General features: G+C 46.9%; 1 protein-coding gene across 1 annotated transcript in view; it reads right to left on the bottom strand.

Annotated features, from left to right (window-relative positions):
- The window catches only part of LOC147113318 (zinc finger matrin-type protein 4), a 470,946-nt gene that overhangs the window by 302,418 nt on the left and 148,932 nt on the right, over positions 1-19,596 (bottom strand). Inside the window, exon 4 of the mRNA XM_085994248.1 lies at positions 12,823-13,047. Within this exon, the coding sequence (XP_085850374.1) occupies positions 12,823-13,047 (225 nt within the window). The remainder of the gene's footprint in view (positions 1-12,822; positions 13,048-19,596) is intronic.

Here is a 19,596-nt window from a genome sequence, read left to right on the forward strand (position 1 = left end):
CTGGAAAGGGCACTGAGACGCTGGGAGAGGGGGGCGGGCATGGCCAGACGGAGGAGGGCCAACAGATGTCGCCACAGCAGACCTTACGCTGGCAGGGTTTTCCGACAGCAGTTTTCCTACATAAACATGCCGGAGGAGCAGTGTGTCAGAAGGCTGCGATTTAGAAAGGAGGTGGTGACTGAGCTGTGCCAGCTGCTTCAGCCAGATCTGCAGCCTCAGAGAAGGTGCAGGACATCTCTGTCGGTGGCTGAGAAGATGCCTGCTGGCCTGAACTTCTACGCGTGCGGCTCTTCTCAGGCTGCGCATCAGAGGCTGATCAGAAGTAGCTTCTAGGCCCCTCTCACGGAATGCTATTGCATACGCCTCTTTCTCTATTGAAGAATGCCTTTTTTCACTATTGTTCAAGGTACGTGAGAAAAAGGCCACAGGTCTTCCATTTTGGTTCAGAGTAGCCCGAATTGCAAAATCAGAAGCGTCCGTCTCAATCACAAAAGGAACCTGCTCATCAATAGAATGCACAACTGCTCCAAGGATATCCTTTTTAAAATTATCAAAACACGTCCTGGCCTCCCATGATAGAGGATATGTCGTAACCCGAATAAGAGGCCGGATCTTCTGTGAAAAATTTGCAATCCAATTAGAATAGTAAGAAAACAGTCCAACAACTCGTTGCAAAGCCTTAGAATTAGTAGGACAGGGTAAATCAATCAATGGTCGCAGACGTTCTGGGTCTGGTTTAATCTTGTTTCCCGAGATAATATACCCAAGTAGATTTACCTCAGTGGTCGAAAAGGTACACTTCTCTTTATTGAAAGTTAAACTAATTTTTTCCGCAGCTTGAAGGAATCTTTCTAAATTAGAATCATGCTCCACCCTTGATTTGCCACACACCGTGATGTCATCTAAGTATGAAAAGGTGTCAGAGAGAGAGTTATCACTTATAAAAGCAGCCATTGCCCGTTGAAAACAAGCAACACCATTAGTAACACCAAATGGTATTCGGCAAAACTGATACAGCTTTCCACCAGCCTCAAAGGCCGTATATGGTTGATCCTTCTTAACAATAGGAATCTGATGATAAGCACTCTTTAGGTCAATAGTGCTAAAAACCTTATACTGAGATACTTTATTGATAAGCTCATCAATCTTAGGCAAAGGGTACGCATCTAATTGAGTATACCTATTAATAGTTTGGGAATAGTCTATCACCATTCGTTTCTTATGTCTCTCGTTAGTCGTGACAACTACCTGTGCCCGCCAAGGTGAACAACTAGGTTCAATGATTCCTTCCAATAAGAGACGCTGAACTTCAGAATTAATAAATTCTCTATCCTGACTGCTATACCTTCTTGACTTGGTAGCAATTGGCTTACAATCCGGCATCAAATTGGAAAAAAGTGATAATGGAGAAACGGATAAAGAGGTTAATCCACAAATAGATAAAGGTGGCTTAGTCCCTCCAAATGAAAGATTGAGAGACTCGTGTAACTGAAGCACATCATGACCAATCAAAATATCCGCACAGAGATTAGGCAAAACAGATAGGCGTATATCAGTATACGTATTACCTAGAAGAATCAATTTCACAAGGCAACAACCAGCTACTTGTGAAGTGAGAGTCGTCTGAGCCATACACACCTGATAGGAAACAGGCGAAATTTTCAAATGCTTCTCCTTTGCAAACTGAAGACTTATAAAACTCTCAGTACTGCCCGTATCTATAAGGGCCTTCACTTCCAACCCATTAACTTGGGCTGTAACTATAGCTTTGTTTAGGCCATGAGCAAATGCAGCAGAAATTGATGCAATAAACGCCCTATCTAAAGGCTGAATAGTCACAGAGGAGGTAATTGAACCTGATGATTTACACACACGTGCGTAATGACCTCTCTTGCCGCATTTACTACACACAGCCTCCCGAGCAGGACACTTCAGACGAGGGTGCCGGACATTCCCACAAAAATAACACTTCTGAATCCTAGAGGCAACAGCCGCTGAAGTAGGAACTGTTTCAGAATCTAGTAAACCACTCCTATTAAGTCCACATAATTCCTTTTCATCCGGAACTGCCGAAACCACAGTCACAGGTCGATTAAAAAGAGCATAAGAATCCGAACTTCTCTGAGCCACATCCAATGTAGAAGCTTGCTCAAAAGCACTCTTAAGATCCAAAGTCTTATTTTCTAACAACCGCTGACGAATTGATCTAGACAGTAATCCATTAATAAAAGCATCCCGTATCGATTCTTCCTTATATTCTTCAGCCGTCACGGCCTTACAATTACACTTAACACTAAGGCACCGAAGTGCTTGTAAATAAGTATCCAAAGATTCTCCCACCTGCTGCCTACGGGCAGATAGAAGGTGACGTGCAAATACCTCATTCTTTGGTTTAACAAAAATCTTTTCCAATGTAGAAATAGCCACTTCGTAAGTTTTACAGTCCAAAATATACTTATACACATCCGGAGCAATGTAGTTGATCAGCATATTCAGCTTATTTAGAGACTCTTGATCCAACACGCCCAAAAAGTTTTTAAATGTACAATACCAGTGTTTCCATTTATCATCCACTCCTGCAGAATTAGGGTCAGCATTGAATCGTTCTGGTTGAAGATATCGCTCCATTCTGACATAAAGTTAATAAATTGAAATAAAGAATAGATTTGCCTTTCTAATCTAGGCTTTATTAACTTAAAAATCCTGTAGCACATCTTCAACACCCAGTCCCAACTAAAGGCTGGAAAGAACTGAATTTAAGATGGCCACCACAAATCACATGACATCAACTACCAATGAGATTACAACATATATCCCAAGGCAGGAAACAAACAACCAATCACAATACTTCTTACTAAACATAAAGAATAATCACCACACTGCCATTCCAAGAACAGGAATGGCACCGGTCTGATACCCCCAAGCCTGTGAAGGGCAAGATGCATGTAAATAGAAGGCATGGCCATTGTAAATGAAGAAAGTGTTTCATTACACAAAATGTGGTTCCTTCAAACATGAGAAAGCTATGGCAACAGAAAGCAAAACTAATACACTGACACATAACTGGCTCTCACACCCGGGAGACTGTCCAAAGCATAAATCACATTCCGACCATCTTCCTTGGCCTTGATTCCACTGCGCCAACCAAAGCTTCTAATGCCCCATCAGTGAGGCGTTCCACCCTCTGCCTCACCCTTTCCATTTCTTGCTAGGCTGGTGCGCCACAGGTAGGCTCCCACCGCTTTGAAGGCCTACAAGGCAGTGAGTGTGTCTGGTGATGCCAATTGACCTGCCCCTTTAAGAGCTGGCCGGCGCCAGTGTGTCTCAGGGAAAGTGATTATTGCAAGCACCTGCGCTGCGCCCTGCCGCCGCTAAATTGGGTTGCGCCCCCAGGTTAGCGCCTTAGGAGCCTCGTGCAGCGCCTGATTTAGCGCTGCAATCACCCTCAGGGGCACAACGACCCAATATCGCGCCAGGTGGCGCTAATTCGCAACTGGCGCTAGGCTTTGCGCTTCGCCAGAACTAGCGCCCCAAATGGGGCTATACCCAATTTCTCCCCCAATAACTCTTCTTACACCTCTCACCTTCTTAAAAGACGAACCTTGAAATAACATGTACATTAACAATGTAAGGCTGTCTTCTGGGAACCAATTCTAAACCCCCTAATGTATTCCCTACCTCTCCTGAAGATCGGGGCTTGTTCCGGGGTCTGGTATCATAGGCACTGGAGGTCCTCTGATAACTCACCCAAGTGGCCATTCTTCAAGCACAAGTCTAGACATTGTGGGCTGGATTTTCATTCAGAAGTCAGGTTGGAGGCGGGACTACAACTTTCGGGGTTGTAGTCCCGCCTCCATCGAGATGCGGCCAATCCACGCGATTTTAACTTGATTGACCTTGTTGAGCCCGCCCAGCGGGCTCAGCAGGCCAATTAAGGGCCACCCGGCAACAGGTGACGTCACAGACTGAAATTTCATCTGTCAAGACGTTTTGACAGATGAAATATCAGCGTTTCACAGCTGTTTGAAGCTGTCAAACACTGACAGTCTTACTTCTAACCTGAGTCCTTCTCCACAGACTCAGTTAGAAATCTCTCCTGCACAGAAAGCTGCAGGCTGTCACTTTTGACAAATCGCAGCCATTCTGCTTTCTGTGCCGGTGAGATGAGGGACTCCCCGAACCAAAAGGAAGGAAGGCTGAAAAGGTATGTAAAACTTATTTAATCACTTTAGACACACCAAACACACTTACCTTTGCACTCATGCACACATCATAGAAACATAGAAGATAGGAGCAGGAGTAGGCCATTCGGCCCCTCGAGCCTCCTCCGCCATTCAATGCGATCATGGCTGATCATCCAAATTCAGTACCCTGTCCCTGCCTTCTCCCCATATCCCTTGATCCCTTTAGCCTTAAGAAATATATCCAACTCCTTCTTGAATATATTTAATGAATTGGCCTCTACTGCCTTCTGTGGTAGAGAATTCTGTGGTGTATGTAACCGTTCCACCTTTAAGAGAACTATTTTAAGAGTTGCACTACTTTATCTTGGCTGCTGTATACTGTAATACCAGTGGTGACCACACCGGTATATAAGTGCTGTGTAAGGATTTATTGGGCAGTTCCGCCCTGACCTTCGACTAGTAAAGACCTGTTAAAATTTACTCTTGTGGTCTGTGTAATAATTCTCATTATAACACACAGACTTAACAGTGGCGACGAGTACGATCTTACCCTGCGGCAGAGATACATCCAAGGCAGTTTAACGGGCGTCGAGAGGAGGCATCCGCCCTCATCATTCTGCTGAGAAAAGACTCGGGTCTGCAGAGCACAGGAAGAATTCTGACACGAAGCCTTCCATCAGCAACAGGCAGTGATCATCCCTTCTATCACGGTGGTGGGTAAGCCGATCAGCGACGAGCAGCAAGTCGGCCACGCTGGCTGTGAAGTAGGGGAGGGAAAAACGAAGGATATAAGGGCGGAGAACTCGACCACGGCCGGGGAAAAGAGCCGGACAGAAGTCGGGGCCAGAGGCGCTGAGACCGGGCTGCGAGCGGGCTGGGAGATGCAACAGCGTCGAGAGAGAGCTCGACCGCGACAAACGCAGCCGGTGTAAAAGACCGGGCTGCAAGCGGGTTGGGAGACGCAACAGCGTCGAGAGAGAGCTCGACCGCGACCGGTGAGAAAGGCCGGGCAGCTACCGAGGCCGCGAGGCGCAGCGACCGGGACAGCGTAAGGCGCGGAGAAATTTTTTTAAAAACCGCGGAGAACTCAGCCGCAGCCGGAGGAAAGGACCGGACTGCAAGAGGGGCTGGGAGGCACGATTTGGAAACCGCTGGGGAGGGCGAACGCAGCAATACGGCAATCGCCGTTACAGCCAGCGGGGGAGAAAGGCAAACGCGGGAAGCCGCCATTTTCGGAGGCGGGGAAGAAGACAAGCGCGGGAAACCGCCATTTTGAAAAAAAAAAGTTAAAGAAAAATTTATTTTTGTTTCTCAAGAAGATTGCGAGGATGCCTAAGCGTGGTAACATCAACGATTTCGATCCCGATGTTGAAGATTGGGCCACGTATGTAGAACGCATAGAGATATATTGTAAGGCAAATAAAATATCAAATGAAGATAAAGCACTAACCTTACTAAACTCAATGGGTGCGAAGGCATACGGGCTATTGAAGCATCTTCTATCGCCAGCTAAACCGGCGGATCAGACTTTCGCTAATATTGTTGCTGTCCTGAAGAATCATTTGAACCCCACACCGCTGATGTTAGCGGAAGGATTTAAATTTTATGCGAGAACGCAACTGAAAGAGGAAAGCAACGCGGAGTATTTAATTGAACTGCGTAAGCTAGCAAAATACTGTCAGTTTGGGGAAAGCCTGACAGAGGCACTGAGAGACAAATTCGTGTGTGGATTGTCGAAAGAAGGAACACAAAAGCGGCTGCTTGAAGAGAATGATCTTACACTTGATAAGGCTGTCACTATTGCAGCATCGCACGAAGCCGCAGCGAGAGGCACTGCGGAAATGCAGCTGAAGGCAGCGGTACTCAGCGTAGATCAAATGGCTTTGGGTACAACGAAATGTTATCGTTGTGGAAAGACAACACACGATCAGAACCAATGCTGGTTTAAAAACCAGGAATGTAGAAAATGTGGCAAGCTTGGTCACATAGCTAAAGTATGCCGGTCAGGAAAGAAGACCAGCAACAAAAAGTCACCGCAGGAAAAGTGCAGAAAGGTACATAAGGTGGCTGAGAAGAGTTCGGATGAACAGAATTCGGATTCAGACTCCAACAGCAAGGAACTGGGTAGTCTGAGAATTCACAATGTGAGTAAGGAAGCTGACCGACAAACTATCTGTGTCACACTGCAGATAGCAGGAGTCCAAGTGAAGATGGAATTGGACACCGGATCGGCGTTGACGGTCATGAATAAGCAAGATTGCAAAAAGTTATTCACACATATTCCCCTACGGGATATATGGAGATAGTATTGCAGACATACACGGGGCAAAAAGTATACCCCATCGGAAAGATAAAAGTCAAGGTGGTACACAAGGGCAAAGAACACCAAGGAATGGACATATATGTACTACCTGAGGGAGGTCCACCACTTCTGGGACGGGAGTGGATCAGGAAAATAAATATGGACTGGCACTCCCTAAAAGCAATAACGGTAGATTCCGGAAAAAAAGATGTCAAACCTGAACGATTGTCCAGAATATTGGATGAGGCTAAAGAGGTGTTCCAACAGGGACTGGGAACACTGAGAGGAATTAAGGCAAAAATCAAGATTGCAGAACATGCAAACCCAAAATTTTTCAAAGCCAGACCGGTACCTTATGCGATACGACCTGCTGTGGAGGCTGAGCTGGAAGGGCTTGAACGTTCAGGAGTACTGTCTAAGGTGGACTGGAGTGAGTGGGCCACGCCCATTGTTCCCGTCATGAAGCGTTCATCGAGTAACAAGCCAGGGGAACCGGGGAAGGTCCGCATCTGTGGAGACTTCAAGATCACAGTTAATCCGGTGCTTCACACGGTGCAATATCCGCTTCCGTGGATTGAGGATATCTTTGCTTCATTGTCTGGCGGGAAACACTTCACCAAGATAGACCTGGCGCAAGCGTACTTACAGATGGAAGTTGAGGAAGAGTCGCGCCAGTATCTCACAATCAACACGCACAGAGGCTTGTATCGATATAATAGACTGGTTTTTGGAGTGGCTTCGGCTCCAGCAATTTGGCAGAGGGCCATGGAGCAGGTATTACAGGGAATTCCAAGCACTCAATGTTACTTGGACGATATCCTGATTACAGGAGATGACGATGAGGAACACCTTGCAAATTTGAAACTGGTGCTCACCAGGTTGAAGGAATATGGCCTTCGAGTTAATCGCCAGAAATGTGAGTTCTTTCAGAAATGGATCTCGTACTGTGGTCATGTCATTGACCAGGAGGGGCTGCACAAGTCACCTGACAAGATCGAAGCTGTTGTGAAGGCTCCCGCTCCGGAAAATGTATCCCAGTTGAGGTCGTTCCTAGGGTTGATTAACTATTACCATAAGTTTCTGCCAAATCTATCCACAGTGCTGCACCCGCTGAATGCTCTTTTGCAGAAAGAAGTACCATGGAAGTGGAGCGAGGACTGTAAGAAGGCCTTTCGCAAAAGCAAGGCATTGATCACCTCAGAGGAAGTGTTGGCTCACTTCAACCCAATGCTACCTATTCGTTTAGCTTGTGATGCTTCTCCTTATGGTATTGGAGCAGTACTCTCACACAAGTTGCCAAATGGCTCGGAAAGGCCAGTCGCATTTGCATCCAGATCATTGACCTCCGCTGAGCGCAACTATGCTCAGATAGATAGGGAGGCTCTCAGCCTGGTGTGGGGAGTAAAGAAGTTTAATCATTACCTGCAGGGCCAGAAGTTTACACTGCTGACAGACCACCAGCCATTGGTATCCATATTCAACCCTAAAAAGGGCGTTTCCATTATGACAGCGCAAAGGCTACAGAGGTGGTCCCTTTTCCTAGGGGCACACCAATATGACATAGAATACAAAGGGTCAAAACAGCATGGGAATGCTGACGGTTTATCGCGCCTACCGTTGCCAACGGTAGAAGAGGCGCCTACAGTGGACCCAGTGGAGATGTTCCACTCAACCATAGTGGAATGTCTACCAGTAACAAATTCTACCATCGAAAAGGAAACGAGAAATGACCCAACTCTCTCACGAGTCTACAATTTAACGGTGAAGGGATGGCCAGCATATGGCGAACCACTGTTGCCAGCATTCTCGCAAAGAAGAGAGCAGCTGTCAGTGTGCCGAGGAACCTTGATGTGTGGATCCAGAGTGGTGATTCCACCCAAACTCCAGCATAAAGTGCTAAAGGAGCTTCACGAGGGGCATCTGGGTGGAGTAAAAATGAAGAACCTAGCCAGAGCGTTTGTGTGGTGGCCAGGTATCGATGGAGACATCGAAGAAATGACCAAGAGCTGTCTAGGATGCCAGAAGGTCCAAAACGCCCCACCACAAGCCCCTCTACATCCATGGGAGTGGCCTTCATCTCCATGGCAAAGGGTACATATCGACTTTGCTGGTCCATTTATGGACTCAATGTTCTTAATCGCGGTGAATGCACACTCCAAGTGGCCGGAGGTAATAAAGATGTCCTCCACCACCACGGAAAAAACCATCACAGTATTAAGGACCATATTTGCCAGGAATGGGCTGCCGGAACAGATCTGTTCTGATAATGGACCGCAATTTGTGTCCGAAGAATTTAGGAAGTTCTTAAAAAACAATGGGGTTAAGCACTACACGTCCGCCCCATACCATCCCGCCACCAATGGATTAGCTGAAAGGTTTGTCCAGACCTTCAAGAAGGCCATAAAGGCCATGAGTAATGAAGACATAAATCTACAACATAAGGTAGATAACTTCTTGTTGGCGTACAGGAATGCAACACATGCGGTTACAAACCAAACTCCCGCCATGATGTTTTTCAATAGAAGACTAAGATGCCGGCTGGATTTGATCAAGCCAAACATCAGAAGGGACGTAGAGAACCGGCAATTTCAAGGCATGAATGAAAGGCCAACTAGAACCTTCCAGATAGGTCAACAAGTTTTGGCCCGGGACTACCGTACCGAGAAATGGCAGCCTGGAACTATTTGCACACGACTAGGACCGCTGATGTATACCGTGAACATTGGTGAAAGCATAATAAGGCGCCATGTTGACCAGATCATAGAGTCATCCGAAAAGGGACAACCTACTCCACAACTCTATACGCCTAATGATGAAGCAGAGATACCCATAGTATCTACCTCCGATCCGGTGATACTGGAATCAGATGAACCCGACACTGGCATTCAAGCCGAATCGACCTTGCCAACAGAACCTACTACACCACCGAAAACTACTACACCACCGAGGCGTTATCCGGACCGAGTCAGGAAGCCTCCAGAGAGACTGAATCTGTGAACTGTTGTACATGAAGTTGTGTATATATGTTATTATGTTATGTTAATGGGGAATATATACTGTTAAGCTAAAAAGGGAGGATTGTGGTGTATGTAACCGTTCCACCTTTAAGAGGACTATTTTAAGAGTTGCACTACTTTATCTTGGCTGCTGTATACTGTAATACCAGTGGTGACCACACCGGTATATAAGTGCTGTGTAAGGATTTATTGGGCAGTTCCGCCCTGACCTTCGACTAGTAAAGACCTGTTAAAATTTACTCTTGTGGTCTGTGTAATAATTCTCATTAAAGCACACAGACTTAGCAAATTCCACAGGTTCACCACTCTCTGGGTGAAGAAATTCCTCCTCATCTCTGTCCTAAATGGCTTACCCCTTATCCTTAGACTGTGACCCCTGGTTCTGGACTCCCCGACCATCGGGAACATCCTTCCTGCATCTAGTCTGTCCAGTCCTGTCAGAATTTTATAAGTTTCAATGAGATCCCCTCTCATTCTTCTAAACTCCAGCGAGTATAAGCCCAATCGACTCAATCTCTCCTCATACGTCATTCCTGCCATCCCAGGTATCAGCCTGGTGAATCTTCGCTGAGCTCCTTCCATGGCAAGAACATCCTTCCTCAGATAAGGCGACCAAAACTGCACACAATACTCAAGATGTGGTCTCACCAAGGCCCTGTACAACTGCAGCAAGACATCCTTGTTCCTGTACTCAAACCCTCTCGCTACGAAGGCCAACATACCATTTGCCTTCTTAACCGCCTGCTGCACCTGCATGCTTACCTTCAGCGACTGGTGCACAAGGACACCCAGGTCGCGTTGCACTTCCCCTTCTCCCATTCTATTGCCATTCAGATAATAATCTGCCTTCCTGTTTTTGCCACCAAAGTGGATAACCTCGCATTTATCCACGTTATATTGCATCTGCCATGTTTCTGCCCAATCACCCAACCTGTCCAAATCATCCTGGAATTTCTCGGCATCCTCCTCACAGCACACACGACCACCCAGCTTTGTGTCGTCTGCAAACTTGGAGATATTACATCTAGTTCCCTTGTCTAGATCATTAATATATACTGTGAATAGCTGGGGTCCAAGGACCGATCCCTGCGGTACCCCACTAGTCACTGCCTGCCACTCGGAAAAAGACACGTTTATTCCAACTCTTTGCTTTCTGTCTGCCAACCAGTTCTCTATCCAAGTCAATACCTTGCCCCCAATCCCATGTGTCTTAACTTTACACTCTAATCTCTTATGCGGGACCTTATTGAAAGCCTTCTGAAAGTCCAAATACACCACATCCACTGGTTCTCCCTTATCTATTTTACCAGTTACATCCTCAAAACATTCCAGTAGATTAGTCAAGCACAATTTACCTTTTGTAAATCCATGTTGACTTTGTCCGATCCTGTCACTGTTTTCCAAGTGCTCTGCTATTACATCTTTTATAATGGACTCTAGCATTTTCCCCACTACCGATGTCAGGCTTACCGGTCTGTAATTCCCCATTTTCTCTCTACCACCTTTTTTGAATAGTGGGGTAACATTAGCTACCCTCCAATCCATGGGTACTGTTCCAGATTCCATCAAATGTTGGAAGATGATCAGCAATGCATCTACTATTTCTAGGGCCACTTCCTTAAGTACCCTAGGATGTAGATTATCAGGCCCTGGGGATTTATCGGCCTTCAATCCCGTCAATTTCCCTAACACCATTTCCCTACAAATACTGATTTCTTTCAGTTCCTCCCTTTCATCAGACCCTATGTTCCCCGACATCTCAGGGAGGTTATTTGTGTCCTCCTTTGTGAAGACAGAACCAAAATATGTATTTAATTGGTCTGCCATTTCTTTGTTCCCCATTATAAATTCCCCTGATTCTGATTGCAAGGGACCTACGCTTGACTTCATCAATCTTTTTCTCTTCACATATCTATAAAAGCTTTTACAGTCAGTTTTTATGTCCCTGCAAGCTTACTCTCATATGCTATTTTCCCCTTCTTAATTAATCCCTTTGTCCTCCTTTGTTGAATCCTAAACTGCTCCCAATCCTCAGGTTTACTGCTTTTTCTGGCCAATTTGTATGTCCTCTCCTTGGATCTTATGCTATCCCTAATTTCCCTTGTTAGCCACGGTTGAGTCACCTTTTTTGTTTTATTTTTATGCCAAACTGGGATGAACAAATTCTGCAGTTCATCCATGCAGTCTTTGTATGTTTGCCATTGTCTATCTACCGTCAACCCTTTGAGTGACATTCTCCAATCAATCCTACCCAACTCGCGCCTCAGGACCCTAGTCTCTGAGTCAACTACTTTATTCTCCATCTTAATGAAGAATTCTATCGTATTATGATCGCTCCGACCCAAGGGGCCTCGTACAACAAGATTGCTAACCTGAACACCGACATCTCGACCCCTCCAAGCCCTTCAACCCGGTGGCTCGACTCCTCCAACTTGGCGTGGTTTGGAGCCGTCGGGATTCCCACAGTTCAAGCTTAAAAATAGGGATTAGGCTAAAAACTGCCTGTTAACTATCTGTTAACATGCAGTTAATTGGCACTAATCCCTGCCCGCCTCGGGTCCCAGTGTGGGGTGGGTACCCTCCTCCTTTGAAATTGACATGGAGGTGGGTTGGGGGCGGGATGGGGTCGGGACCCCCAATTTCGGGAATTTAACCCCCCGCATGCCTCCAAACCCGACTCCACGGCACACTGAAAATCGAGCCCTGTGTGTTGGCAGGCTATTCAGCCGTGGAGAGCCTCACAGTCAAGCCAGATCCTTGCTCATGCACTCTCCAGGCAAGGCCATTGAATAGTGATCAGGAGCACCAAACCCACTTAGTACTTCCCCCCCCTTCCTTAATATAAGGGAACTGAGGCCAATCATACCGTCTTCACACCAACTACCTCAGATTTGGGATTGAACCTCGGGACCTCCCTGATATCTACAGCTCAGCGCCGTAACCGCGGAGGGGCTCCGAGACCCTTTGAACCCGTTGAAATTTGGAGCCTTCTCTTTGGGCATTGAGATTGCGCAGATTGAGAGAGTATTTACTCACTGATGGTGTCACCGATTGCTGACAGATTATTTGGAGCGCAACCCTAGAACGTGTAACCGTGCTCGATTTTGAGCTTGGAGCAGAAGCCCTGCCATGAGCCTCAAAGGAAGGAAAGCAAGGGAGTGAGTTCAAAGAGCGACCGTATTAATATTTGACGAAGTGAGAGAGAGAGCAAGCGAGAGAGAAAGACAAGCGCTGCCTCGTAAAATATTGAAGTTGCTTCAGAGAATCTGGGAGCTGTGCCAAAAAAGAAACTCTTAAAAGAGGAGCCCGCCACACGTACCTCTGAGGGCTTCTGAATCCAGTGTCTCCCCTAACTGTTCCAGGAGCTTGGCTCGGGCTGCGTTCTTCTTGTGCTTCTTGCCTTCGTAGTGCTGCTGGGCCATCATCGGGTTGTTGAACCAGGCGCTGCAGAGCCGGCAGAACTTGCCTGAGTCTCCGTTGTCCGTGATGGGACCCAGGCCGGAGAAGATGGGAGTTGCAGGTCGCAGCGCATCAGGAGGAGACTCTGGGATATAAAATAATAATTACAGGGTAAAAATCATATCTACGGAAGAAAGAAAGAAAGAATTACACCGAGTCTAAAGCACAGAAGCAGGCCATTCGGCCCATCTAGTCTGTGCTGGTGATTATACGCCGCGCCAGTCTCCACCCATTCCATCTATCCCATCTCAGACTTTCAGCCTATCTTTCTATTCCCTTTTCTCTCAATTGCAAAAGAACTTGCATTTCTATAGCGCCTTTCACAACCTCAGGACGTCTTAAAGCGCTTTACAGTCAATGAAGTACTTTTTGAAGTGTAGTCACTGTTGTGATGTGGGAAACGTGGCAGCTAATTTGCACACAGCAAGCTCCCACAAACAGCAACGTGATAATGACCAGATCATCTGTTTTAGTGATGTTAATTGAGGGATAAATATTGGCCCCAGGACACCGGGGAGAACTCCCCTGCTCTTCTTCGAAATAGAGGCTGTGGGATCTTTTACATCCACCTGAGAGAGCAGACGGGGCCTCAGTTTAACGTCTCATCCGAAAGACGGCACCTCTGACAGTGCAGCACTCCCCCAGTTTATTTAGAAAATAAACTGGGAAGGGATTAGGAATCACTCCCCCCTCCCTTTTATTCCGTTTAAAGTCAACATGAGGGCTGGGAAATTGGGCGGCAGCGGGCGGTATCACATCGGGCCTCCTGCTCCAGGCCCCGGCCCAAGGCAATGTAGCTGAATGTTGGGCAGCGTGTCTCCTGGGTGACCCACTGCGATACCGCCCATTCTGCGACACATCCCCCCCGCCCCCCCTCCCCCCACTGGTGTTCTGAGGATCACCTTTGCAACTCAACGGTCTGGAAATTCCTGGGTCCCGCTCCGCCGGCGTCACTGCTCCAGGAGTGCGGCAGAAATCCCGCTCACCCGCGCAGGCGTGGTTTCCCGCCGGGAGCTTCAGCCAGGAGCAGCTCCCAGGATTTGTTGCCACCAATCTTTTCATCACTGGAAACGAAAAGCCAGCGGCCTTACCTACAATATACCGGGGGCAGGCATCGCTACTCTCTGAAATCAGGACCCCTGTTTTACCAGGGAATGCGTTCAGTAAGGAATCAAGAACAGGACACATCTAGGAATATGTGAGGAACGTAGGCCTACGGGAATTTGCAAGTGTTCACAGCTGATTGAACACAGGGGTTGGGGGGGGGGCGCGGGGGGAAGGGGAAAAATGTTGCAGGGCTCTGGGGAAAGAGCTGGGGGAGTGGGACTAGTTGGAGAGCTCTTTCAAAGAGCCGGCACAGGCACAATGGGCCGAATGACCTCCTTCTGAGCTGCATCTTTCTATGATTCTATGAGACTGCGATAACATTTTCTGACCTTTTGTTAAAAAACAGAAATGAAGTCCCGGAAATTCTACCCCACTGGACTGAAAGTTAGAGATGGAAAAATATAGGAGTTTGTTAGAAGAGAAAGAATTGCAGCAAGTATAACGGGGTAGAGGAAAAAATTCCAAGCCAACACAGGTTTATCAAAGGTAATGTGGTGAACAGTCTATCTTGACTTTTAAAAAGCATTCAGTAAGGTCCCTCACATGAGCGTTATAGCTTAAGTGAAAGGTCATGCGATAAAGAATGCTATTGTAAATCAGACAATGAGCTGACTCAATAAGAGGAGGTAAAGAGAGATTATAAAATGGCCCTTTCTGAAATCTGACAAACCCAATAGTCAGTCTTGAGGTCGTTACCATTGGTGACATTTACAAATAACAATGAGGACCGCGTGAAATGGATACCATGGCCCGGAGATTCTGCAAAGGTCTCTTGCGCACCCCCAACGAGGTCTCTGCGAACTTCTGGCCTCTGGCGCATGCCCGATTTTAATCGTTCCACTATTGGCGTGCCTTCAGCTGCCTGGGCCCTGAGCTCTGGAATTCCTTCCCTAAACCTCTCCAGCCTCTTCACCTCTCTCTCTCCTCCATGAAGACGCTCCTTAAAACCTACCTCATTGACCAAGCTTTTGGTCACCTGTCCTCATATCTCCTTATATGGCTTGGTTATGCTTCTGTGAAGCACCTTGGAACGTTTTACTACGTTACAGGCGCTATATAAATACAAGTTGTTGTTGCTCATCTCCCACGGTAACCCCAATAGACCAAGCAGATTCCTCAGAGGGCTGCGCTAACGGCCATTTTCAGCCCTTCATGCTCTTTCTCTGGTGGTTTTTGCTGACCTTCCTCCAATGCCATGGCGGGAGAATGGGAGGAGTCCCGCGGAATCTCCGGGCTGGTAGTGCGGTCAGAAAAAACAAGAGATAAAATTCAGAAAGATCTACTGAGGCTAAATGAGGAAGGGTGTTCTTGCCATGGAGGGAGTGCAGCGAAGATTCACCAGACTGATACCTGGGATGGCAGGAATGACGTATGAAGAGAGATTGGGTCGATTAGGCTTATATTTGCTGGAGTTTAGAAGAATGAGAGGGGATCTCATTGAAACTTATAAAATTCTAACAGGACTAGACAGACTAGATGCAGGAAGGATATATTTCTTAAGGCTAAAGGGATCAAGGGGTATGGGGAGAAAGCAGGGACAGGGTACTGAATTTGGATGATCAGCCATGATCTCATTAAATGGCGGAGCAGGCTCGAGGGGCTGAATGGCCTACTCCTGCTCCTATCTTCTATGTTTCTATGTCTATGTTTCTATGAATGAGGATGGAGAGATGCTTTGTTTTATACAAAGGGGACATAAGCATAGCCAAGGAAACCAAATAGCGAACACAACTGAAGGAATGACATTGCGAATGCAGCCTTCCTGAGTGAAGTCCATTCCGAGATCTCTGTAACCTCCTCCAGCCCCACAACCCCCCCCGAGAACTCTGTAACCTCCTCCAGCCCCACAACCCCCCCCGAGAACTCTGTAACCTCCTCCAGCCCCACAACCCTCCGAGATCTCTGTAACCTCCTCCAGCCCCACAACCCTCCGAGATCTCTGTAACCTCCTCCAGCCCCACAACCCTCCGAGATCTCTATGTTGCTCCAATTCTGGCCTTTTGCGCATCCCCGATTTCCTTTGCTCCACTATTGACGGCAGTGCCTTCAGCTGCCTGGGCCCTAAGCTCGGGGATTCCCTCCCTAAACCTCTCCGCCTTGCTCTCCTCCTTTAAGACGCTCCTTAAAACCTACCTCTTTGACCAAGCTTTTCATCACCTGTCCCTAATATCTCCTTATGTCGCCTGGTGTCAAATCTTGTCTGATAACGCTCCTGTGAAACACCGTGGGATATTTTTTACTACGTTACAGATGCTACATTGTTGTTATTGATGTTGTTGTATTCTTGACAGACGAGTGGGAGAAATGCCCACCCCACACCCCCCGCCCGCAAAACCGCCCGTGAAATTCACCCCCAACTAATTAACAATTTGGCTAAATGTTCCTCCCCTTTAAAGAAACAGGGGTCCGAGAGATGAGACTTCCCCTTTAAAAAGGCGTCCTGATTGCAAGATTCAAGATTTCGCAACTGCTACGGGAGAGTCTTAACAACGACTACCTACTTGGGCCAAGAAAAATTCAATAATGAATTTTTTAAGAGTAAAGATTTTTTCCCCCTTTTTTAAAATATATTAATAGCATGATTTATGTGCCCACTGCAGCGTCATAACTAAGAATCCCAGCTCTGTTCGAATGAAAGATTGATCGGGGAAAACTGCCGACAGCGCTACTTGTCAATCAGTTGCTAGTGAGGAAAGGTCACTCCACGCGTTGCACGTGGCCCTCTGGTCCTGAGTCTGTGCGCCCAGATGCGATATGCTATAGATTAGGAATTCCAGATGGGCCTCTATTCGTTTCTTGAGACAGCGGAGGGGATAATGCTGCAAATGCATCCGTCAAACAGATCGTTCACCTCTATCAGCCCACTTCCAGAAATATCAAGCAGGATATCTTACTGTGGGACGGCTGTTTCAAAGAAAGGAGAAATGAAAGGATGTGCTGACATAAGAAAACTACTAGGCACTTGGTCTAAGCGTTAAACAAAGCTTTAATCAACTGTTTTTCAACATGGAGGTCTAGTTGTGTCCTTCACTAGTTCCTGTTAAGAATGTCCTGTGCAAGCTGGGCTCGTGCCCGAGTATTTATACTCTCCCTGGACAGCGCCACCCGCAGGCCGCTCAGTATTATGTCATAAGTCTTTCTTTCATGAATGACTGATTCATGTCCCTTGTGTTTCTCCAGCGCCTTTCACCACCACACGACGTCCCAAAGCACTTCACAGCCAATGAAGTACTTTTGAAGTGTAGTCACTGTTGCACTGTAGGAAGGGGACTGAGTGTGATGCATCCAAGGAGGGAGAGAGAAAACAGGGAACTACAGGCCAGTTAGCCTGATATCAGTCGTCGGGCAAATGCTGGAATCCATTATTAAGGAAGTGGTAACAGGGCACTTCAAAAATCACAAATATGATTAGGCAGAGTCAACATGGTTTAATGAAAGGGAAATTGTGTTTCACAAATTTATTAGAGTTTTTTGAGGATGTAACTAGTAGGGTAGATAAAGGGGAACCAGTGGATGTAGTATATTTGGATTTTCAAAAGGCATTCGATAAGGTATCACATAAAAGGTTGATACACAAGATAAGGGCTCATGGGGTTGGGGGTAATATATTAGCATGGCTAAAGGATTGGTTAATGGACAGAAAACAGAGAGCAGGGGTAAACAGGTAATTTTCAGGTTGGCAGGCTGTAACTAGTGGGGTGCCGCAAGGATTGGTGCTTGGGCCTCAGCTATTCACAATCTATATTAATGACTTAGATGAAGGGACCGAGTGTAATGTTTGCTGACAATACAAAGCTAGGAGGGAAAGTAAGCTTAAAGGAGGACACAAGGAGTCTATGAAGGGATATAGACAGGTTAAGTGAGTGGGCAATAAGGTGGCAGATGGAATATAATGTGGGAAATGTGAGGTTATTCACTTTGGTAGGAAGAATAGAAAAACAGAATATTTTTTAAATAGTGAGAAACTATTAAAAGTTGGTGTTCAGAGGGACCTGGGTGTCCTTGTACACGAAACACAGAAAGTTAACATGCAGGTACAGCAAGCAATTAGGAAGGCAAATGGTATGTTGGCCTTTATTGCAAGGGGGTTGGAGGACAAGGGTAAGGAAGTCTACAATTGTACAGAGCCTTGGTGAGGCCACACCTGGAGTATTGTTCACAGTTTTGGGCTCTCTATCTGAGGAAGGATATATTTGCCTTGGAGGCGGTGCAACAAAGGTTCACTAGATTGATTCCTGGGATGAGAGAGTTGTCCTATGAGGAAAGATTGAGTAGACTAGGCCTATACTCTCTGAAGTTTGGAAGAACGAGAGGTGATCTCATTGAAACACGTAAGATTCTGAGGGGGATTGACAGGGTAGATGCTGAGAGGTTGTTTCCCCTGGCTCGAGAGTCTAGAACTAGGAGACACAGTCTCAGGATAAGAGGTCGGTCTTTTAAGACTGAGATGAGAAGAAATTTCTTCACTCAGAGGGTTGTGAATCTTTGGAATTCTCTACCCCAGAGGGCTGTGAATGCTCAGTCGTTGAGTATATTCAAGGTTGAGACAGATAGATTTTTGGACTCTAGGGGAATCAAGGGATATGGGGATCAGGTGGGAAAGTGGAGTTGAGGTCGCTGATCAGCCATGATCTTATTGAATGGTGGAGCAGGCTCGAGAGGCCGTATGGCCTACTCCTGCTCCTATTTCATATGTTCTTATGAAACGCAGCAGCCAATTTGTGCACAGCAAGGTCCCACAAACAGCAATGAGATAATGATCAGCTAATCTGGTTTTGGTGGTGTTGGTTGCAGGATAATTATTGGCCAGGACACTGGGCTGAACTCTCATCCGAAAGACGGCACCTCCGACAGTGCAGCGCTCCCTCAGTACTGCCTCTCCGACAGTGTGGCGCTCCCTCAGTACTGCCCCTCCGACAGTGCAGCGCTCCCTCAGTACTGCCCCTCCGACAGTGCAGCGCTCCCTCAGTACTGCCCCTCCGACAGTGCAGCGCTCCCTCAGTACTGCCTCTCCGACAGTGCGGCGCTCCCTCAGTACTGCCCCTCCGACAGTGCAGTGCTCCCTCAGTACTGCCCCTCCGACAGTACAGTGCTCCCTCAGTACTGGGCTGCACAGTCAGCCTGGATTATCTGCTCAAGTCCCTGCTACATTCTATTGTAAGATAAACCAAAATGATCTCCCAGCGTGCTATTCACAGAATCTTAGAGATGGAGCAGAGGAGATTTACTAGAATGGTACCAGGGATGAGGGACTTCAATTACTTGGAGAGACTAGAGAGGCAGAGCAGAGACAGTTAAGAAAGACTTGCATTTATATAGCGCCTTTCACAACCACCGGACATCTCAAAGCGCTTTACAGCCAATGAAGAACTTTTGATGTGGAGTCACTGTTGTAATGTAGGAAAAGCGGCAGCCAATTTGCGCACAGCAAGCTCCCACAAACAGCAATGTGATAATGACCCGATAATCTGTTTTTGTTATGTTGATTGAGCGATTAATATTGGCCCCAGGACACCGGGGAGAACTC

This window comes from Somniosus microcephalus, chromosome 8 (genome assembly GCF_052327205.1).
Source record: "Somniosus microcephalus isolate GS21.2 chromosome 8, FLI_Smic_1.0, whole genome shotgun sequence".
Classification (NCBI taxonomy): Eukaryota; Metazoa; Chordata; class Chondrichthyes; order Squaliformes; family Somniosidae; genus Somniosus; species Somniosus microcephalus.